Below are 24,798 nucleotides of genomic sequence, written 5' to 3' on the forward strand. Positions count from 1 at the left end.
GAAATGGTATGTAAACGAAACGTGCTGACAATGGCTTACGTCTGAGTCATAAATAGCGGGAAAAATTGATATCACGTTTTTCACGACGCGTAATAGACACTCAACTCTGTATGGTTTTGTGATCTTATTTGTGCGTGTTAAATTTTTCGGATGCCTACACGGTTAAGAAAGACAAATATTCAAGGCAAAACTCTAGAGATTTTTCGTCAAGTATCGAAAAAGTAAAATAGTTTTTGATCCAATTTCATGAAACTTTCGGAATACGTAAGAAATACCTTCTAGGCGTGGAACATTCTAAACGTGGATTCTATGAGGATTTCACAGTTACAAGAGTTTTGGTGTAGTTTTTTATTATGTTTATTATAATTTAGTTCATATTTGACTATTTTCTCTGGGTGCATGTCTTAATGGTGTGCATAAAAGTATGTTTGTATGTGTATTTTCTTTTCATTACAATTATTAATTTGCCATGTGCATCGAATTTGCTATCACTTTTGGTCTTTCATTGTTCCCAATGGCTTAGTTTTTAGGCTTTTTTTTAGAATAAATATTAGATTCCAATCATAATCAACTACATGAAGAAATTTCTTTGAATATAAATCCGCTTCAGAAATTTAAACTATTTTTTAGACCAACAAATGTCCGAGCCTAATTGTTCCGTGGTCGAAGTGCATTTGCCCTGGGACTGTAAACCGCCGTATTTACTCCGGGAGCCGGTGAGCGATTTTCTTTGCCCGGATACGGGGAAGCGATCAGCTTCTTGGGAGTCTTCGGACTACCGATGCCGTACAGCTTGCCGGACATGTTTAGCTTCTGGGGTGAATCGTAGCTGGACAGCTGCTGCTGCAGACCCTGGATGGTATTCTCCTGCTTTTTGTTGATCTCCTGCAGTTTGGCAATTTTCTGGATAGAGAAAAAAAATTAATTTTTTTTTTAAATTTGATTTATAATTAAAATTTTTTACCGCTTTCAACTGCTGTTGATCTTTGTTGTTTTCGATGTTCTTCACCTTCTGTCGGTTGTTCTGGTTTTCCAAAAGTTCAGTGTACTTGTCTGAGGTTTCCTTGGAGAATTGCTCGACAATTCGTAGCTTCTCTTCGGTTTCCTTTAGCTGTTGAAAATAAAATATTACATTAGAAAAATTATCGTCATGATATAACTATCGTTTAGTACCTTTTCATTCAAGTCCTTCACCTTCGAGTCATCGGTAGCACCCGGGAATTCAATGACTTCCTGGAACAATTCGATGTGATCGCTGGACAGGGTTTTGCTTTCGCTCTCCTTCTCCAATTGGTTGATGATATTTTCGATGAGAAGATTCGAAACAATGTGGTCATCATCTTTGGTAGGGATTTCGGGCGACGATTGCGAGTGATGAGTTTCGCTTTGATACTTTTCAAATTGTTCACATTTGAAGCGGAAGGTCATATTCTCCAGCTTAATGTCTTTGTTCTCATTCTCCAGTTCGAAGATTTTCTTGTCCTTGGTGTCTAGTTCGATGCGCGCCAGCTCAATGCCGGTAGCGAATTCGTCCAACAGTGTCTTCATGTCTTGGATGTAAGCTTCCCGAGCGTCGTACTTCTTCTTGAGCTCATCGTACATATCCAGATAGCGTGATATGCTTTCCTCCATCTTTTCGTTGAAAAGTTTGCCGATTTGTGAAACGGTCAGAATAGCATCCTCTTCCGATGTCATAATCTTTTCGAAAATTTCTTCCTTTTCGCGCATTTCTTTTTCCAACTGACTAGACGAAAGCCGAAGTGCCGTCAGAACTCGTTTGTACTCCTCAAGTTCCTCCCGCAGTTTATTGTTCTCTGTTTCAATTTCTGCCTTGCTCTTTGAAATGGAATCAAGTTCGGATTTGAGCATTTCAACGTCTCCGTCCGATTTTTTGAGTCTTTCCATTAAAATGTTAACTGTCGAGCGAGTGTTATTCAACGTCAACTGATAGTTATATTTTTCTGTTTGTAGTTTGGTATTTTCTTTGGTTGCGTCTTTGAGTTCTCGTTCGTATTCCTCTTTCGTTTTGGTACTTCCTCCCATTTCAACTAGGAGTCTTCTCTCTAGTTCAGCGATTTTATTCTCGTGCTCTTTGATAACTTCGTTGGAAGCTTCCCACAGAGCCCTTAAATCACGTTTTTCAAACTCACACTGCATTATCTCAGTTTCAGCAATCTTCTGACATTTATCTAGCTCTTTCTTCCACAAAACCTTTTCATTAGCCAAGGCATTGTTGATCGAACTCTGGATAGACATCTCAAGTGCTTTCATTCTTTCCTCGCATTGGACTTCGGAAATTCTAATTTTCTCTTCAGCTTGTTCTCCAATGCGCTCAATCTCGTTCAGATGCTCCTTTTCCATTTTCTTGATTTTATCCGAATGTTCCTTGATTAATTTTGACTTTTCCAGCACGAAAATTGAATCGCATTCCTTAATCTTCATCTCGTTGACTTCCGTCATAGTTGCCAGCTGTTGTTCGTACTTCTTGATAACAGCGCTCAACTCTTGGTTGAACTCATTCCGGAGTTCATCTCGTATTTCATCCATTTCGAACTGATTTTCATTCAGCTCCTCTTGCATACCTTCCACAATGGTATTCTTCTCGGTCAGCTGGGCTAAAAGCTTCTCGTTCTCCTTCTTTAGCCTATCCATATCATGGATCGTAGAGCGGCTTTCTTCAACGTAACGCATCATATCTTCCTCCGCCTGCGACTTGAAATAGTTGACCTGCTCTTTCAAGTCTTTACCTTCCTTGATCAGCTGTTCCAAGCTTCGTTCCATCTCTTTGATATCATCCACCTTACGTTGCAGTTGCATATCATACGCCTCCAGAATATCCTTAACTTCCAGCAACTCCTCATTCAACAAATAATTCTCTCCCTCCGAAACATGATACTCATCTTGCAAACTGTAGTAACGCATCTCCAGCTCTTCGTATCTCATCTCCAGCTCTGTCTTCGCATCGTGCACTTCGTTCAACTGACGCTCATAATCTCTATGTAGCACCTTCACTACTTCCTCATTTTCCTTAACCTTCTCCAAGCATCCCTCAGCAATGCTTTGTAACAGTTCATCAGCCTTGCTAATACTGGTCAGCTCGCGTTCCAGCAGCATGATCTGATGTTCTCGCTCAGCCAAAACATTGCATCTCTCAACTTCGGCCTGCCGCTTCTCGGCTAGCAGTTCCTGTACCTTGGCCTTCAGCTCCTCGTTTTCCTCCCGGGCGCGTTGCAGCGCTTCCTTGTTGACATCGATCTTGTTATACAGCTGGACGATTGCCGGCACCTTACTGGAGGAGCTTGTCGCCGATGGGCAATCGACACCCTTTTCCAGTGGTTTGGCGTCCAGTTCCAGATCTAGCGGACGCATCTTTTCGCTGATGACCGGTTCCTTGTTGGAGGATTTCTTCGGCGTTAGATCGGAGATGTGCTTAAACTTGAGGCGCTTTGGCAGTGAGGGCTGTGTTCGATAAATAATACAATTATAAGAGAGTGATGATAATTTTAAATAAGAAAAAACTTGCATCTTACCGTTCGGAAAAGGCTGAGCGCACTTTTGGTGGTCTTGATCGATTCGGCGTCCATGCTGCCCGATTTGATCTTCTCCTCTTTCTTCGATTTTTTGGTGCAATCCTTCTCCTTCGGTTCCACGAATGGCGAAGGAGAGGTGACGACTGAAAGTGAAAAAGAAAAAAAAGTGTAATGTTTAAGATATGATTACGAATGTAATATAAATTTGAAAGATGTAATTTGTTCATAACAATCAAACTTTATCTTTTCTTGAAAATCATCAACATGAAGTAGGTTGGAAACTATAGTTTTTTAGTTTTAATTTAACTCTGTGAGCAATGTTCACTGAATCATACTCAGTGAAATTTTGCATAATTTCATCTGTTCTATTTTCAAAAATTGCAATTACGATAGCAATTACGATATGTTAAACTCAACACATTAAAATATTGTTTTCATAAAGAATTTAATAACCGTTAGTTATGTTTGTTAATCATTAATCAATTTAAAGTTTAAATCTGGACGCACTGTATATTATACCACAGCGCTCCTAGTGGTCGCTGAAAATTTCATTACGAATCGTTTTTTTCAAAAAAGTTACTCGTGCACACTAAGTTTGCAAATATTCCCCTCGGGATATTGATTCTTCGAATCACAGGGGAATGGTTTAATTTTCCCGAAATTCGAATGAACATCCACCCGATTCACGCGACACATCATTGTTCCTGTGATTTTTGATGAAACTTCTACGTGCCCACAGGAACTCCAACAAACGCCATTAATTCAGGACAGTGTTTTCCTGAATCACGTTAAACATATTGGTTGTCAAATCTCCTTTCTCTTTTCCGCCACTGCAGAAAATTTTAACCGCGTATAATTTTCAACCCTTAATCCATTTTACGGTTGCCGTTTTTTATTGTTCGTATTGTTCGGCGGACGCTATTCGCGCAAAGAGAAAATAATTTCGATTGAGTTCGTTTTGTTTATTTCAAATGAAGTTGATGCCTGCCCGATTCCAGCAAAACTCGTGATGGAACCCATAGATAGTTTGATGACTTATTTTTGGACGAGCCGTTTGTCCCGGTTTGGTTCGTGTTTGGCCGGTTCGACTTGCATCAGTTAGCTGACATGACCACGAAACGCAAGGATTCAAAAACCAAATTCGCATAAAGCATCGGTAAGTTTCACTGCCATCCAGTGCTTCATTGAAAATAATTTAATTTGTTTTTTTTTTTATTAACAGATCACCTGTTTCGAATGTGTGGTGTAAATTGTGATGGTGAAAATGTGTTTACTTTGCGAGAAAAAGTGCTTTTTTTATTTATCTAATGAAAATAAATTCATGTTGTTCTGAACGCTATGAACGTTTCTTTTATTTAACCGATTTGGTTGAATTTAAAAATTAAAAGAGAAAGGGGAGAGGATAGCAGAATTCATTTAAAATCACAGGGGAAAATCCTTTCGAACTTACAGGAGTTTTGCTAAACTCCCTGCAAATTACAGGATAATACTGTTTCGCACCTACAGGTGCATTTGACAGTTGTTTTCCTGAGCTGTTTTTGTGTCCTGAAATCGTCCTGTAATTTCAGCTGTTGAAAATACAGGGCAAAATTTTCCCGACCACAGGAGAAAAGATTAAGTGTGTGGATGGAAGCGAAAATTAATTTTGGACACTCACGTCAAAAATCCGACGTAGTCAGGTTCAAGAATCGCGAAATCGTTGAAAATGGTCAAATCGTTCTCAAACGTTTCCGTGAGATGCATATTATCGATTGGCAGGTTCATACCACGCGTCATAGCGGAACTAAGGATCGGAAACTGCATTTGAAGGTGTTGAGGACGATCAAGGCAGAGCAGTCGGACTACGACATCGCCAAGAAATTCAATGCCTACCGGTGCACCGTTAGAAAGATTCCTCTGCGCGAAGGAATATGATCTCATCGGGCCAGTAAGCAACCAAACCGGACATTGAAGCAGAATATAGCAGCCAAAGGACGTGTCCAGAAGTTATACAACAAGGTTCTAACGAAGTACGAAGATGCATCCTCATGGATGACGAAACGTACCTGCTGCTTCCTGGCCAAATATTTTATAAAGCCTCTGGTCGGAGTGATGTCCCCGGCAAGTTCAAATTTGTTTCTGCCGATAAGTTTGCAAGAAAGTGTTTGATCTGGCAAGGTATTTGCAGCTGCAAACGAAAAACCCCGAACCATGGACTCAAAATTTACAAGGAGGAGTGCCTGAGAGAACGTATTCTTCCGTACATTAGATCTCACAAAGTACCAATAAAGTTTTGGCCAGAATTGACAGCTGCCACTACAGCAAAGAGTGTACAGTGGTATCTAGACAACAGGGTGGATTTTGTTGAAAAGGATATCAGTCTTTTTAGTAGTGCAATTCGATGTTGAAGCAACGTATTGAGATGATAGACCAAACATGTCCACAAAAATATTTAGTGGAGAGCTTGGATTGGTGGTGTCTTGAATACCGTTGAGCCGAGGTTTCAATTGATTGACATGGGAGCGAATCAGCTTTCGCCGGCCATGCCAGGAGTCCAGGAGCACGTTGTTGGAGGGATGCGATTATGGAATCTTCATCCGGCTTGGTGTGGCTACAGATCAGACGGGATAGAATGTCTGCATATCCGAATTGATTGGTGGATATGTACTGGATGTCAATATCATAGCACAGGAGAGAGTGCCCAACGTTGGAGACGATTCGCTGTATGTAGTGGAATGCCTTTTTGGAACCAAAAATTCGGAGCAGGGGCTGGTGATCCGTCTGCAAAGTGAACCGTCGACCGAACAGCATGCGATGAAAGAAACAAGGCTGAGTCCTTCCTTTTGATCTGACTGTACCCGACCTCAGCTGACGTAAGCGTTCGGGAAGCATGAGCTATTGCCTTGAGAGAACCATCCGGAAATCGATGCATAATGACGGTAACAATTCCGGATTTCGACGCATCAGCAGCAACAATGATGTCCAAGCTCGGATCGTAAAGGGGAAACAGCAAATCTGATTGCTGCATTCGTCTTGAATTTCTCGAAAGCTTGTTGTCATTCTTGAGACCAGAAAAACTTGACGTCCTTCTTCAATAGTGCGTCAAGAGGGCGTTTAAGTTGGTGCATACCCGAGCAGACTTTGATGGCCAAAACGCTAGCAAACTTAGACCAAAATGAGCTGTCAACAGCAAAATGAGAGCAACATTTGCTGTTGACTTTTGTGTGAAAGCAAAATTAGGCATCATTTAGGCGTCAAAAAATTTCGTTCAATAGCTTGCTGAGACCAGAATGAGCTGTCAGCAGCAAAATGAGAGCAGCATTTGCTGTTGACTTTATTATGATAGCAAACTTGGGCATAAATAAGGCGTCAACATTTTTTTTAGACAATTGCATGCTGAAGCTACACAACAGCAAGCTGTTAGCATTATCTTATGGTGATTTTTTTATTTCAAAACCAGATGTGAATTAGCTTTCAGTTTTTTAAAGTACAAATCTGAGACCTAAGTGGTAGCATCCTTTGATATAAAATTTTCTTAATTGCAAAATTTGACTTCTTTTTTTTGTTTTAATCATAACCAAGTTTTCTTTGATACCAACAATAAAAATCTGAGTTGCATTTAAGAATTGAAATAGAAATAAAAATACCATTTTTAGGCTTAACCATTATCATTATCATAAAGCTGAATGTCACTAAAAGATAAACATTTGGTACTTAAATTTGGTTCTAACATTGTGTTCTAAACATTTATGAATATCAGCGAAATCACTTAATCTGACGCCCTGTTATGTTATCAGAAATTTTATTGAAAATTTGGTTAAAGAAGTATTTAAAAAATTGTTTGAAATAAATCAAAGTTTGGGATTAAATTTTATTTTTATCTTGAAGTTTAGCAACTTTTCTATTGCAGTATTACAGTTTTCTTCGGATATGTTAATTCAAATATTTAAATTATAATGTTATAGAAATCTTACAATATATAAGCCGAGTTTTATTATGTTGTTGATGAGAGTTTTGTTGATGTACTAAATTTTCGCAAAATTTCTCATTTCTTCGAAATCAGTTTTACGATAGTAAAAAGAAGAACTCGGAAACATTTTAAACATCCTATAATAAATGCTTAAAAATTGTTCTACGACGAGAACCTATATTCTAAAAGAAGCTACATCTGATTCCGTTAAAAAAAGATGTATGGCCAGTGAACGCTTAATAAATCGAACATAAAACAGTTGATTTTATGTTTTAAATTTGGATAAAATCCATGCATATTTTCTCACTACGAATACGATCCACCTAAGCAGTGAGAAAAACTGTTCCTTTTAATAAATGTATATAGATCTATAAAAATAGTCGGCCGATTTACAACAGCAATCATAATACCTGCCTTTGTTGAATTCTGAATTTGGAAGCAAACAGCTTTAGTGTGAAAGTTATCACACAAAACTTTCGAGGTTCCACTTAGAAAAAATTTGCTTTTACTTTCCGTTAGCAAAAAATTTGTTTTACTGCCGAGTTAGCACTTCCCCAAATTGTCATGACTTTTGCTTAATTTGCGTAAAAAAAACCCATTGCTACTGAATTTAGTATTTACAGTAGCATGGACTCAAACTATTAGACAGTGTGGTTCAATGTGGTGGAAAGAGAGGTGATTAGAAAGAAACGTTGCAAAGGTAGTAGTAAAGTTTTTTCCTCGAAAACATGTTACCATGACAGAAGTGACGTCACTACCGACCATTTTCGCGACGCATTTTGCCTAGAATAAATTGAGCTCCCTGACAACGACGCGTCGCGACGTAGGCTTTGTTTATGTTTATTTTCCTTTTTCTCTCCTACGTGCAATAGTGTGCGTTCTTTTGCGCCACCTTAGTAAAAGTATACCTCATTGAGTGCGGTTAGCATGTGCTCAAACCATGGTCGTTTTGACTGTTTTATTTTTTGCGTGTTCATTCAGTCAGTCGGGAATTGTTTGTTTTCGTTGCCACAGACTGGAATCCAGAATAAAAGATTTCGTTCAGTAAGTGCTTTTGAACCGATGAAAATAGGAATATTAAACTTGAAATACTTTATTACAGCTAAGAGGAAGAAGATAGTTTGCTCCTCCGACGAAAACCCTCAGTCGAAAGGCAACTCACAAGTCAAAATAGCAGCCGACAACGCGCGGAATCTTGTAATGCTTTCGGAAACAATGGCTCAGCAAAAACGGTTTGCTTGGCTTCCGGCGAGGAGGATTTCAGACCACCAATCTAACCAAGTGGTCCTGAAAATGATAGACAGCAGGGTACCTCCACTTCCAGAAGATCAGTTGATTAAACGAAAATCAAACTCGACCATCTCCCTGGAATATACTTGAAACAGTTGGAACATGGTTTTGTTTGGTTTCATGAAGAGATTCCAGCACCCGGCTGGTAGGTTGCATTGTCGTGGAGGTGGGAAGGTGTCTGAAAAAGTAAGCATTTGGGGGAGTCAAAAATATACAATGTTTGTTAATTATTGCAAATTTCAGTTTCAGAGTTTGACCACCGCGAACTAAGAATTGATGAACGTCGCCAGCCAGTAAATTTCAACGAGCCACAAAGATATAAGCTGCTTCTGGGACTGTGGTAGGTGGATAACATGAATTGGTGGATTCGTGAAGGAACTGGCCCCGGTTGATCAGTACCACAAAACCGAATCATGGCCGAATAACGAAGTGGTAAAAAATCTTAAAATTGTTCATTATTATTTTTATTTTATGTTTCCTTCATTTGCAGGTTGACTAATTTTACTAGCTTCGGTAGCTTTGTTGGTATAGAAAACCAGGGCAGAGGTAGAACCGGGAGCGTTTGGTAAGTTCTTTTTTTAATTTAATTGAAAATCGATTTGAAAGAAAACATTTAATGGTATTTTTACCAGATTTTCGAATTCCTGCTGATAGATTCCGGTGAAGGAATTGATGATTCCGGTGAAGGCTCAAAGATTAAATTTTTAAATCCGGTTATTGTGTGTTGTATTCTTGGTTGGTCGATTATTTGAACCTAAATTGATTTGACATTTCAGATCTGAACTAATTTTGAAATATGAATCTTTAAAAAACTTAAAGTATGACCAGAAGTATTTTAACTAATTAAGAAAATGAAATCTGGCTGAATTATTATCTTAAAGCCCAATCTACTCTTTTTCCTTGGAAATCTAAATTAGAATTTCAAATCTAGACAGTTTAAAATTAAATTCTTAAATTTTGATAAGAAAAAACCTGAATGTGTTTACAGAAGTAAATCTGTAAGTAAGATCAGATTTTTTCAGAATCATGAATTAAAATAATTTTTTTCAAGTATTTACATGGAATTGCACATAATTAAAATTTATTTTTATTTGTTTTATTTTCAACTATGATCAGCGAAAGCGAACTTCACTCTAGGTCAGATCGAACTTTGTGAACTTCTATAAAAGTTGCTTATGAAATTAAAACCAAACATTCGTAAAAAAATAACCGACATGATAAACGTTATACACGTTGCATAAGTAAAGGCGATTTTTAAAAGGTTTAAACATTTACCTCATATTATAGCTAGAGTATTTCCTTATAATTGCATAAATACAGGCGTTTTTTCAGAGGGGATTATTCATCCCAATATAGGTGATTTCAGTTATTTTTTTCCGGAATTTTCATCCCTTAGGTATAATTTTGCCATAAAAGTCTGCTCGGGTTTACTAACGAGCCTTTAGTAAACAAAGAGACGAAATGTCACGGTTGGAATTTTCGATTTTTTGTCAGTGTCATTCCAATCGAGCAAAACCAAGCAGTCTTAAATGCAGCCCACAGCCAGGTTGCAAGATTATTATTTCAAAAGGGATCAGACTGCGCCTCTTTGTATGTAGTCTCTTTAGGGTTTACTATAGAAGCGCCTTTGTGAAGACAATTCAAGCATTTTAGACTACGTTAAACAAAAATTGTTTACTTTCGTGTACCTATATTTGCACGCGATGTCTGTACAAAGGTTCTTAGATGATTAGTATAATTTCAAACGTTTACTGCCTGGGGAGTCCCATCCCGAGCATACTTTTACGATAAAACGCTATCAGAAATTTTTTGCTATCACGCCTTATGCATCAAATTTTCGCTCATTTTGATTGGCTAAGGTGATACACAGCAAAAAATGAGAACCAAATTTTCATACGTGAACGTACTACGTCGTTTTTCAAAAGTTTGAGTTTGAAAGCATATTGACGCCAAATTTTGCTATAAAAGAAATTTATTTGATGCCTAAAATTGGCATGATTATGCTTTCTAAGCTCTCAGAAATCGAGGTGTAATTGAACTCTCAGTTTTAGCAAAATTAGGCATCACTTTGCTAACCATGTATGGAAATTTGTGCTCTCATTTTTGCTGTGTACCACATTATGTCAAGCAAAATGAGAGCAAGTTTGGCTCTCAGGGCGTGATAGCAAAATTTGCTATAATTTTGCCATAAAAGTCTGCTCGGGTAGCGCGTAGAAATTGACCGCACCAAGAAAGGAGCAAAGGGATGAGACGTCTGTTGGTGCTGGCATTCGGGCGATGGCTTCAATGTTCGAAGGATCTGGGCGTTTCCAACTTCCAGTCTCCTTCATCCGATTCCAGCTTGGAAAGTAGTCTGGTGCGGATATCGGAATCCTTCGACGATTGGAGGCCTCGGATAAAGATCAGCGTCTTGAATTGATCCGAGGTCACTTGTTTGTTTCTGGCCCAAAAATCTCACTAGCAAATTACGGCAACTGTAGCATGCCATCTAGCGACAGTTAACCGCGTGAAACTTTCTCTTCTTGATTGACAAATTCCACGAAAGCCGAAAGTAGAGGGCCTTCACGCAACATAAAAGTGGCAAAATCGGTCAAGACGAAAGTGAAGCGGAATCCAGTAAGACAATCTGGAAGCTGACTAAAGAAGCGCATATCTCGAATTCTTCCATGCTACGATTGGTCAAAGATGACTCAAATGCATCATATTTATTTGTTTAGAAACATCAATGGATCACATGTTGATCCTAATGATAACTTAATAAAATAATGAGTTAAAAATAGTTAAATCTAGTCAAAAAAATCTACAAAGTTCTCGAAACCCTCAAATTTTTTCTTCGGAAAGTAGCCCTTGAAACGTCGAAGTCGAAGTACTCGGCGAAGGGGTTAAAAGTTCTCCAAATTAATTCTCTTCCTTAATTCTCGGGGTCGCACACTAAGGGAAATAGCCTCCAGGGAGAGTCAATCCTCGGCGCAAGGAGATGCGCTACTACTAAAGCACGTGCAGCGTTACGTCGAATTTGAAGCGTGTCTAATTCAATTAGGTGGAAACGGTTTTCGTTACTGGGTAAACGAAACGGATCTAACCAGTTCAAGTGTTGCAGGGCATACCGTATGAAACGCCGCTGGATAGCCTCTATTCGTTCAGCTCCGTTCTGGTAAAATGGGCACCAAACTGCAGATTTATATTCAAGCGTTGTGCGAACTATGCTACAATACAGACTTTAGAGGCAATACACATCTTTAAACTCTTTTGTTACGCGAAATAAGAAGCCAAGACTTCTAGACGCTTTATCGACGATGTAATTCGTATGAGTCTTAAACTCCAGTCGATGGTCTAGGATAACGCCCAGATCGTTGATGTGGTCCACCCAGGCGAAGGTTGCGTTCCCGAGAGTGTACTCTGCGTGAAGAGGGTTCCGCTTGCGAGAAAAAGAAATAACCGCATATTTGCTGTGGTTCAGAGGCAAACAGATGGTGTCACACCAGTGAGCGAAGGTGTTGAACTGCCTTTGCAAGAGACCGATATCGTCTTGGCCATTTATGGTGTGGAAAAGTTTAAGGTCGTTGGCATACGCAAGTTTTGGGCCGTCCAAGAGAATGAGAACATCGTTTAAATAGATGACAAACATTATCGGTCCCAAGTGGCTTCCCTGGGGCACACCTGAACAAGCGGAGAATTGTCTTGAAAAGTAATTTCCAGTTTGCACTGATAACTTTCGTCCCGTTAAATAGCTTCGAAACCAGTCCAGTAGCCGAATCCTAAGCGTCCGAGTTTAGCAACAGAAATATCGTGATTAACTTTTATCGAAAGCAGCAGACAGATCAGTATAGATGGCGTCAGTTTGGGACTTCATGGTGAAGCTATCTTGCACGAACGATGTAAAAGTCAGCAAATTTGTTGTCGTGGATCGTTCTGGCAAAAATCTGTGCTGGTCGTTGGAAAAGTATTGCTTTTGGGACGAGAAAATCGAATCCATAACAACCAATTCCAACAGTTTGGCTATCGAACACAGAGCTGATATTCCGCGGTAGTTATTCCTATCTCTCTTATCTCCTTTTTTGTAAACAGGGAACATGTAAGCTTCTTTCTAGAGCGAGAGAAAGATTGCGAAGTCCAGCGAAGCTCGAAAAATATGTCTGATGAGAGTCAGCAAATTTTGCATGAAACGTTTCGAGAAGATAGCTGGTATCCCATCCGGACACGTAGATGATGAATTTTGAAGCTTTGCTGTCGCCTTTCAAATGGCTGCGTCATCGAAGGGAATACCGTTTAAGGAAGAATCTAGAGGCGCGATATTTCCTACAGCCATATCCAGTTGCTCTGAGGAAATGGACCCAGTTGTGAAAAAGCTAGAAAATTTCTCAGCAAAGAGATTGCATATTTAAAAATCGGTGTTCGCTGTATGACCGTTCAAAAACATTTGAGACGGAAGCCCGGATTCTTTCCGCTGGTTTTTGACGTCCTTTGAGAAAGATCTCGGGTTGGTCTTAAAATTACGCTGTAGCCGGTGGAGATAGTTCTGGTTCTCGAGACCAAGGCGTCGTGTTCTCAGACGAGAAACTTTGTTCTATTGATCTGTTGTCCAATTAACGCATGGATCGGTATTTTTCACTCATGAAGGCTAAGGATGTTCCAGAAAATGTGTTGCTTCGAATGGATTGAAGATGCTTCATATTTTCATAAAAGCTAGAGTAAAAGTTAGTATTGAAGTCCACATTAACATTTTGAAGAATCAGGTGCTTCCGTGAAATCGGGAAAACTTGGCGAAACCGAAAATGCTTCTTTTTCCAACAAAATGGAGCCCATGTCGTACCTCGGAACGAACTCAAACCAGGTTGGAGGAAAATATGAAATTTTAACCGATGGATCTTTGGCCTCCGAGCAGTTCTTATTTGAACTCCACCAACTATTTGATGTGGCGTATGTTCAAGCGAGGACCTGTGGATCCTCTCATCTATGTGTCTATTCTCTGAAGGCTTCCATCTCTGAAGACTGGGATTCAATGTCAGAGGGCTTATATTGCGAAGGTATGCTCCCGATTCGCTTGGAGAGAGTAGTTCAGAACGAAAGTTGACATATCGATTGATTTTTTCCCAGTATGTTTATCTACATGCCTGAATGAATAAAAAGGTTTTTTAATTATGTTAACATCAAGAGAAGTGTTTTTGAGCCATGATTGCAGATTTTCGTATTTTTATGGGTCATACTGTACAAATTATTACTGCAATATAGCGCTTTTCTTTAGTTTTAAATAGCTCAAATCAGGTTAAATTTGAATTTGTGACCGCATGTTTACATTCTTCTATGAGGAAATCATACAGGAAGTTGGTTCTCCTCTTTGAATATTATTAAAGTCACATACATATGCGAGAGTTATGATTTTCGGAAAGCGTGCACCTTTCATACGGGTATCGTGAATCAACTGCAATGCATAGCTTCCTCGTGGGGAAGGTTGAAAATATATAGATCTTATCAGTACGAACCAGAAGCAGCGTGCGCTTAAACCGTGCGACATGTGCCAACGTTTTTCCATTTCAATCCAAACGCGTTTAATGAAAATTGTCGTTACACAGGCAACATTCTTTAGCGGCCAGTAGGAAAACACAGACATGGCGAAAGGTGTTTCTTGAATTGGAAAAAATCAACCAACCGTAACAGGAACGGTTCTTTGTCTCGTGGTGTTCTCCCTACCGAATTTCGTCCACACACGCAGGTCGCTCCTTCTTGCATGATTTTTCTAATTAGTGCAGGAAACTTCAACCGACCCTTTGGCCCTTCTTTAAAAACATAGGAATAGGTACTTTTTGGTTTTAATTTCTACGGACCTCAACCGTTTGACCCTTCTGCTTCGGTCATAACCTGGCGAGGTAGTGTGGGCGTTCAACCATAACTTCCTCCGTAGGGTCACTCACTTTCAATGCACCCGGTAAGATGTCTCTCGAATTGCTGCCAAGGGAACGATTAATCATATTTTGAATGGGACCAAACGAAAAAAAAGTGAGGGATTCATTTTTTCAACGTTTGGCTTTGGTAATTTCCGGTACGGCTCTTCTATAGGTATGTGAAAGTTGAACGTTCATCTTTCATTAGAAACTAATTTTTAATCGTTTTCTCCTTCCGCTCGTCACACAAATGTATACGGCTTTGATTATCCGAGTCGAATCGAAGAGTTAGTCCCGTGGGATTCGAGTTTGAAAAATGAATAAAAAAAATATTAAAGGACAACAATTCACGCCAGGAGTCAAGACGTGCATCTGCCTTCTGGTTCTTAAAATTGATGAACTATGACAGAAAAAAAATCCGAGCCTCAAAGATAAGCACATTGAACTGACTCATTACATAGGGCACACGCATCTGTCCAAACAAACTCCTTTCTTTGTCCGTCTGCTGATTCAGTCTGGGTATGGCCCCGACAATTCCAAGGAGCTATTTCTTTGATCAAATGTAGCATAATGTTCAACAATTTCAATTTTGTTCTCTGTATCCTGTATAGGACGTGTAGGTCGCGTGCGGTTGCGCTCACAGCAGCGGGGCCCATCGACAGTTGTTGACGATAAGAGAGTCCCGCTGCTTTCTGTGTCCCTTTTCATTTTTCTTGTGAGGGTGCCAAAACGACATTCTTCATTAGAAAAAAATAGGGTAAGATGCAAGCTGCAACGACTTTTCTCGGGTTGATATTTTCTTGTTCAACACGCGTCTTTGTTTGGTGTTTCAAATCGGTGTAGATGTCTCGGTGTAGAAATGTCTTAGTTCAGTTTTTGTTCGGTATCGAAAATTTGCTTGATTTGCGAAATCAGAACTTAGGCCATACCGTTATAGTAAACTATTTGAGAGTTTGACAAATTCAATATTTTAGAATTGTCATATGCAAATCACTCACAATTCACTTCAAACTACGAGAAATAACACATTTTTAACTGTTTATGAGCTATCTCTAACCGTGGAATTGCAATTCTAATTGTGGAACAAATGATATGATTTCAATTGATGTATTTAGCGAAGCACAAATGCACGGGAAAATTACTGAATTTGAGTCAAAACGAGAGAGAAATGAGCTCTGAGAAGAAAAAATTGTGCGAATTGGGTAAAATGTGCCGAAAATGTGAATTTTCAATCAGTATCACACCAACCATAAAGGATTTCCTGTCGTCTCAAACGGGATTTTTCATCAAATCAGCTCCAACATGAGAAAAGGGTATAAAAGACAAAATAAACAAAACCCGTTTTCAGTAGATTCAAATAGCCCAATAGGAGCTCTACTTAACACAAAAACCGTTTTTAGCTTTTCAGTTTTCGTAAGATTTATATTGCAGTTTGAGCAAAGGATCTAAAAAATTTAGAGCCATAAAATGACATTATCCTCACACAGATTGTCTTTTACACCCTTTACTTTACAACAAAGCAAACGGTCTAGATGGTCTAGATGCAAAACATTAAAAGGGGAAAAATACGGAAAGCTATTCACTCACTCCTGTAGCGAGAACCATAGGCCTTTGTCAAAAATAGGGGAAATTTTATCTTCATCTCACTCACACATATGAGACATACAGTACAAAGCAAAGGGTGTAAAAAACAATTAGACGAATTTCATACTCCAGCTAGGGTCTATAAACAATTGCGAGCTACTTTTCCATGATAATACCGTCGTATCGATAAAAACATATTTAGAAGGATCCTACGCATCGTTTTGACCGCATATAGACTTGGAAGATTCCTCGTGAATTTTAATTAGCGATTAAAATGTATGTTATGGGTATAGTTGATCCCTGTAGTCCAAAAAGATACATTTTTCTTCTGAATGGATCGTGATCATTGGTTGTCATGAAGTTACTTACACTGAACCCAAATTCACTCTTAAAATACACATGATTTTTCACTTAAAAACAACGATCCAGTGATTTTCTTCCATTCAAGTGCGACATATACATTTCACTTGGCAGTCACTTAAATTTCAAGTGAATTCATCCACATTCACTTCAGGTGTCACTTGAATTTGAAGTGAGAAAAAATATTCACTTCCCCATCACTTGAATTTCAAGTGAATGTCGGGTTGTAATTGTGTTTATTTTCAGAGTTCAAAATGGCAAATTCTAAAGAGCAGCGTTTAAAGCTTATGCTGGATTTGGATTTTCCCAATTCTTTACTAGGCGATTTTGGCGGTAGTTTGTGTTAAACGTGATGTAAGAAAAAGTTATTTAAAGGTGTTATCATGTTTCAGTTTGTGGGTTGAACCGGACAGATTTTCCGGTTTGCAGCAGGGAAGATTTAGAAGTCGCACTATCCGCAGTAACCGATCTGCTTTGGGATAACGATGGAATTTTCCAATCAATAAATGTATGGCGAAAGCGTAATGTAAGTATTTGAAATCGAAGTGGTGTTTTATAAACGTTCTTTTATTTAAAAACGCAAGAGATAATCAACTAGAAACTTACTTAGAAATTCAGATAAATTTCACTCGAACGTCATAGTGTAATTCACTTGACCGGTCACTTAAGTGAATTCACTTGACCCATCACTTAAAATTCAAATGAAATTACGTATGGCGAGAATTTACTACAGATGTCACTTATTTTTTAAGTGAAAATTATTTTGGGTGTATATCTGTCTACACGGAAAAAAATTGAGTGGTTATCTCAAAGACGCTGTCATGATAATTTTACCATTTCAGCGCTATGGTATTTTCAACCACGAAAAGTTTAACATCGATTTTGTAAAAGTGCGCATGAAACAATATTGAAATTACTATGTACCTGGTAATTTTCGATGACTCTCAATGTTTGTTGTCGAAAATACTATGGTCATGATAATTTCACCATAATTTCTATTACAACTAGCGTCCGCATAGTAATTTAGACATTGTGGCACCAATTCATATCAACAAAATACTACGCACATGGTACTTTTGAGAACAAAACATATTTGACTCAAAAACATCAGTGCGTATGATAATTTTACCATGCAAAACATTCTTGTTGTTTACACTAATTCAGGATCATTAATCATCAAACCCGTGAGAAAAAAAACTAATTTTCAGCAGCTTTAATGTTTCATAACTTTGAAAATCATTACAGAGCATCGGGAGAACACACTAACATCGACCGACGTGTGTCGGAAGTGTGAATTTTAATGTTTCAAATAATGTCATAATGCATGCATGCAAATAAACAAACAAACATACATAGTAATTTTACTATTTAAATCAAGGTCCTCGCTCCTCCTAATCTTTATCATAACACATACTAGTTTCATCATGAAACATATTAATTTTACTATGGACGAAGTAAAACAATGCATCATTTCATTGACAATTTTACTAAAACGCAGTCGAATTTACTATGCGCAGCCAAATTGAGCACATAGTAAAATAGCTATGCGTAAGGTATTATAAACAACAAAACATATTTGACTCGAAAATATGGTTGCCTGTTGTTCATTTAAACCACGGATTTAGTAATTTTACTATGCTTTTTTTTTGTGTGTAATAACTAATGTTTAACCTGTAATAGTCTGATAAAAAGGACTTAAAATACTATATTTATCCAAAAACTAGAAAATTGCGCCTTAAAGTATGCAATGACTTTAAGGTAGTAAACAAACTTTCAGACTTCTCTGTCAGATACTTACAAACTGTGAAATGAGGACTCATATGGCCAAAAATAGTCAACGGACCTTTTATTTTCGGATTTTGATGAGTTTTGCCAAGGATGATGGCACTCTAATATCACAATTTTTTTCAGGCTCACGAAAATGTTTCTAGTTCATCTACGAGCTCATGTGTCATTCTAACTTTTGAAGCATATAAACTTGAAATTACACGCTGTCAGAAAATGCAAAAGACGGCGAGTTGCTAAATTTTCCCAAAAAGATATGATGAAAATAAGAAAAGGGAATCCAAGTATCCCCATTTCCCCTACTGTACTTTTACAAGCAAAAAAAAACAGTATCAAGAGAAAGCACTTTTCGAAACTGTTTTCAGTGTTGCAAAATTAACTGGATTAATTACACAGAGTTTTGCACAAAAAAGACATAAATCTACACAATGATTAAAACGACAAAAATGGCAAAAAAAATCAATCAAATATTTTATATTTGAACTAATCAATGCCATCATCTGAATCAAAACAATCGAAAGATTCCTTTTAATTCAACCACGGTGACGGTTTTACCGTGGTTGAATTAAAAGGAATCTTTCGATTGCTTTGATTCAGTTGAATCATTCAACCAAGTACGCCTACAACACAACAGAATGCCATCATAAAATTATTTGATTTTACATGAACGTCTAGAAGACATAAGAGGCCCTCAGAGCTAGAGAGGTTATGTGCAAAAATGATCGATTTTAAGATTATAATGCCAAACGATTCTTTATAATACAATAATACGAACTATTTTTAGTGATTTCTTATTTCAGATTTTTAGAATTTTATTTAAATACTGTTACGTTTGAAAGAAAATTGCCAAAAACAACAACAAAGTTCTTTTTCTCGAAATTAGCTTTTATGCACTTATATCTATTTGGCTACAAGGGTTTAATATTTATTGTTTATAGTAAGGAGTACGTGAGCTTGTCAGTTACAAACTAAAGTTCAGGTTAAGGATATGGGATCATAAAGTTAATTGTTATCAAGTCAGAGTTGGGGTGAGAACAATGAGGTAAGCAAAGTGTAGTTGGTTGAAAGGTAAGATGGAAAAGTATGTACAAATGTGTAACTTTTTATTCATTATATATTTAAAATAGCTTAACTCTATTCTTGGGGATTAGAGGGGGGTAGGACAGGGCATCAAACGAGCGGAAAACTGATATACAATGGATTGTGGATTTAAGCCAGCCGGAGTATCTCGGCAAATTTGGAATCATGAATAGACTACTTAGGTATCTTTTCAGAATTCTTTATTTGTTTCGAACAGTTTGAAGGGAGCGAGATGAGTCAAACCTGTCCCAAGCCAGTGGTAACGGACCCCTTGGTTGTGCTGCAAATATTGTTGATGAGTTAAGTATGAACAATATTTGAATGTGCGATCGAGACTTCCCGTACCGACTCGGGTCGAAAGACCTACCAGCCACTGGTGGGTCAAACATACATACATACATACATTATATCTATTTGGCTACAAGGGCTTCTGAGGACTGTTCACGGAAGAAATTGGACTCGGGGGGAGGTGGGGGCTTGTGTGGGGCTTTTAGTGACATGTTTATTTTTATGATATTTTGCTCAAACAGTGCATGAACTGTAGAAAAATAATGTAGTACTAAATATTTTATTATTTGTTTTTAAGTTCTTTTTTCAATATTAGTATATCTTGAAGTAAGATTTGAAAATACGTCTTATAGATTATAATATAATGATTTCAATTTGTATAATGAAACCTTCAGTAACAAATTAGGGAACTTTCTTTCGTCGATGGTTAAAATCTTTGGATAAGCTAAAAAAACTGGGAGATTTAAATTATTTCATCTGAACAAAAATAAGTTTTTTTTTAAAGAATCTCTAACATTTCCTTGAAAAAGATTAATCTACTAAACTCTTGAGCACATTATTTGTAGATAATTAAAAAAAATCATTTTTTCACTAAACAAACTTGCAACATGCATGCAACAACTTGCAAATAAACTCATGTATATTTTTTATTATTTACAGCTCAATTGTGTAAATTTGAATTTTAATTAATAGTTCTGAATCTGAATTTTGAGCCAGAATTCTGTAATGTACAAAAAAAAAAACGATTTCTGTATAAAAATTGCAGGTCAGAATTTTGAATGTGAGCAAAGAAGTGAATTTTGTTTCCGGGCCCTCAATCATGAATCTTTTTTTTTTTTAATTATTATGTTTTGGGATTGAATCTGAATTTATTGTTTTTTTTTATTTTTAATCCGGCTTGTAGATTCAAATTTAAAAAAAAATATTTCAAATGAGTAATCTGATTTTGAGTTTTTAGTTCTGGATCGCCTGTTAGAAGCTATTTTAATAACCTCATAAGAATTAAGTTTAACAATTTCGTATCTGAATGGTGAACAAAAGGTCAGGATGGTTTCTAAATTTCTTCTTTTTTTTCATATTCGGAGAACTATTATCTTAGTATTGAAAATGCATTTGGGTCGTAAATGGTTAATCACATTTTGAATGAAATGCAAAACCAAATGTGAAGCAGGATTGCAGAACAGTATTCCATTTCTTTTTTCTAATGATGATTTGTACTAAAAACCATTCCTAAGTAGATACAGAATCTGGAAAATGAAAACAAAAATCGAAATTTTATTTTGAAAGTATGGAACCAATACCTCCAAAACTAGTTATAATATTTCATTTCAATTTAATTTACCGAACGAAATTTATCAACAAGTGAAAAAAAATAAATTGAAAAGCTGTAGCAGAATTCTGAATTTGGGAAAAGTTTTTGAGTTTGGCATCAGTTCTGAACAGGTCCCTACAAGTTTGGCTATTGACAAAGTTAAGCTCTTTAAAAAGAACTCATCTCCAAAACTTTTCCCCCAAAAAAACAGTTCTTTGCTTTGAACTTACCCCTCAAACCTAAATCTGCCACGATGGAAGTTATAGAATCATATTTGCCTACAACAACCCCCCCTCCCCGTACTGGAATGATTCCATAGCTACCTGGTAGGACGAAAACTTATTGTACGAACAGGTGAATTATTTTCCAATTAATTCCATGCCTTTTCTGGAGTACCTCAACCCACCTAGAACCTATAATATTCATGATCTAATTCAACGACCTGCTGCTGCTTCTCGATGGACCAAAACTGGCGTATACCGACGACTTGAAATTGTTTCAACCCATCAACAGCCCCGAAGATGTCAATGTCTCGCAGAGCCAGTTTATAGTTCTTATAAAACTTGAATTTTGAAGTCCACTGTAAACCATGTCGGGTTTCTTGAGTTAAGAATACAATTACCATTTTTTTTAAAGCCCTCGGTTGCTCTAAAACGACTTTTTGCTATTCCACTATTCGAAGTCAATGAAAATTCTCTCGAACTTAATGCAAATTCTCTCGAGATTTGAAGATTGTGTTTTGTTTTCATGATTGGACTACAATATAAAATCTCAGCTGTTTGGTGTAAATGATTTTTTTTCACATTTCTTGAAGGAAAAATCTACCTTTGAACAGCTTTATCCTAGATTATAAAATGTAATGCGATGATATTTTATTTATTTATAAGGTTTCCCCAGTAATAGTTCAAACTACAAGGCTGCTTTAAAAAGCTCATTATAAAAAAAAAAACATTTAATTTCGCTAACGTTTATAAAAATTCGTGAATTACTTCTAAGTGTAGCTACTCTTTGAAAGGTTTTTTTAAGATTAAAAGTACCTTATAAAACCATAAGGTTTCAAATGCGTTTGTCAAGAGTTGATTTAAGTTTACGAATTCTCGTTGTGGAGAATAAATTCTAGCGTCGGGTAGGTAACTAATTTTTTTTCTTTAAAAGACTGGTTTGGAATTGTATATACTTAATCAATAAAAAATAATAGCCTAATAACCAAATAAACACAATGTTTTTACTCAGCCAAAGACTTAACAGTTACAGGTACTCAATTTTCAAACAATGTTGATGTATGAAGTAGGTATACACTAGAACGCTACAGAAATGAATTTTTCCTCACATATGTTTTTTCGATGTCTTTTGGCTCACCAAGTATCAGTTTAAAATTTTAGATGATTTGGTTGATTCCTGAATTGGCGCAACGCGTTTCAATTTTGTATGGAAACTTGTATGGAGGAAGAGATTTTTGCGCATTAAATCTTCCAGAAAATGAAAATGAGCTTAAATGGAGTTTGTTTTTATTCGTCGTATTCTTAAACTTCATTTTTTCTTATTAGAGACGAAGCTAAGTTTTTCTTGAAATAAGTTATAACCATTTTGAAATAAAACAACTGTGTTCAATAAAATTTATTAAAAAATGGCAGGTTTTGCTGGCTAGAGTCTATCAAGATTAAACAAGAGCAAACAAAGCAGTTTTTGCGCTTTTTTTATTTGCATTATCTGGTTTAACAGCTTAATGAGTAGTCAAGAACGCTAAAATTAAAGAAATGTATTCTGAAATATTTTTTTTGCATAACAATGAATATATTTTCTGGGTTAAAAGTGGGGTTTAAGGTTAATTTCCATGAAATGTACTGCAAGAACCAAGGAATATTTAAAGACCAAAGATATATTTGTTAAAACTTTCAATATATCTCTGGCTGTTTTTGAACGGAAAATTTTGTTTTCCCATACACATTTCCATACAAAATTAAAACTTGTTGCGCTAATTTAGGCCTGAATGAATCGTTTCAAATTTTTTTATTACTATTTGTGGCAGCAAAAACATCCAAAAAAAGTTATGAGAGGTGTAAAAATGTATAAACTTGAAATTTTCAAACAAAGCTTGCAGCGGTCTGGTATAAACCTACTTCAGCCTAGAGCAGAATAATTAAATCTTTTTTATAATTTAAAACGTTGAGAATCTATTTTAAATTTTATAAAAATGTGGTTAATTTGCTTCATAGTATACACTGCCGGCCAAAAGTTTGGGATCACCCGCTAAAAAAAATGCAAATTTTGATCGTTCATATCTCAGCCGTCTTAGGACATATTGCAAATCTTCTGATCTCATTTGAAAGATAATGAGCAATAGCTATTTCGGAGGTATTTTGCCAATAAATAATGTTTTAGTTCTGCACCTAAAACTTAACCTAAAGTTAGAATATTTTCAAAAAATCGCACTCAATATTCAAAGCCGATCATCTCGGGATAGGGTGGACCAAATTTCAAAATTTGAGTTGCATTAGAATCCTTATTGTAAACTTCTCAAAACACAATCAAAAAAATTTGTGCAAAAAATTAAGAATGTACTATTAATTAATAAAATAGACACTTAAGTTATCGTCCAAAAGTTTGGGATCACCCCTAGTATGGTGTATCGGCCAAAAGTTTGGGATCATTCTTTTAAAAACATGCAAATTTATGTCATTAATATCTTTCTCATCTAACATCGTATTGCAGATCTGAAGGGTGCATTTGAAAGCTTAGGAATTGTTGTTTTTTCATAAATTCATTAAAAAGTTATATTTTAAATCCATAACCATAAAAAATTCACAATCATAAGTGTGAATTTTCAAAAAACAATTAATTTCAGGTAAATTTTCTATGGTTATCACTTTAAAATATAATTTTTGTATGAATTTATGAAAAAACAACAATTCCTAAGCTTTCAAATGCACCCTTCAGATCTGCAATACGATGTTAGATGAGAAAGATATGAATGACATGAATTTGCATGTTTTTGGCCGATACACCATACTGAGGGGTGATCCCAAACTTTTGGACGATAACTTAAGTGTCTATTTTATCACTAATCACTAATCGTACTTCCACAGCCAGAACTTATGTCTGAGTCCCAAAGAACAATAAAAGGGAATTATTATTCTTCTTGTCTTTGTTCATGCTTTTCATCATTTTAACATAAAAACATTAAAATAATCAAAAACATAAAGTGGTTGGGCCTACCATGGAGCAGAGAACGCAGAGACATCTGGAACACAGGAACAGGAAGAAACGTGGACCACCAGTACCATACGATTCAAATGGGCAATATCGTTGGAAGCATGCTAAGAAAAATGCTCCTTGATGATATATCTATGCGTAATGTGATGCAACTTCATCGATAACTAGGACCTTTCTCCAGCGGCTGGAAATGATTCATTTTGTACACATCAATCACAAAACTTAAGAATAAATTAATTTTTTAAAAATATGGTGAGATAAATCAAAGGATTTTGAAATTATATTTTTTTCATTATTTCGTAATACTGTTTTGGATTTCAGTGTACAATCATTACTGGTCATCGACCAAGGATTAAGCGCCTTTACTCGCTCTTGAAAATAAAAAGAGAAACGGAGAACATTAGTAGAATAAAAAACCTTTCGAGGTTTATTTCCAGCTCGAAAGGTTTTTTTCAATTTAATCCATACAATAGAGATTATATTACCTTGAAAGCGCCCATTAATCATCTGCTTACAATTGTTACA

At 36.7% G+C, this 24,798-nt stretch overlaps 1 protein-coding gene across 1 annotated transcript in view; it reads right to left on the bottom strand.

Annotated features, from left to right (window-relative positions):
- Positions 1 to 341: 341 nt before the first annotated feature.
- Positions 342 to 24,798, bottom strand: part of LOC129746387 (centrosomal protein of 83 kDa) — a 59,453-nt gene continuing 34,996 nt past the window's right edge. Inside the window, exons 2-5 of the mRNA XM_055740023.1 lie at positions 3,531 to 3,673; positions 1,174 to 3,459; positions 965 to 1,111; positions 342 to 903 (exon numbers count right to left, since the gene is read on the bottom strand). Coding sequence (XP_055595998.1) covers positions 649 to 903; positions 965 to 1,111; positions 1,174 to 3,459; positions 3,531 to 3,673 — 2,831 coding nt within the window. The 3' untranslated portion in view covers positions 342 to 648. The remainder of the gene's footprint in view (positions 904 to 964; positions 1,112 to 1,173; positions 3,460 to 3,530; positions 3,674 to 24,798) is intronic.

This window comes from Uranotaenia lowii, chromosome 2 (genome assembly GCF_029784155.1).
Source record: "Uranotaenia lowii strain MFRU-FL chromosome 2, ASM2978415v1, whole genome shotgun sequence".
NCBI lineage: Eukaryota > Metazoa > Arthropoda > Insecta > Diptera > Culicidae > Uranotaenia > Uranotaenia lowii.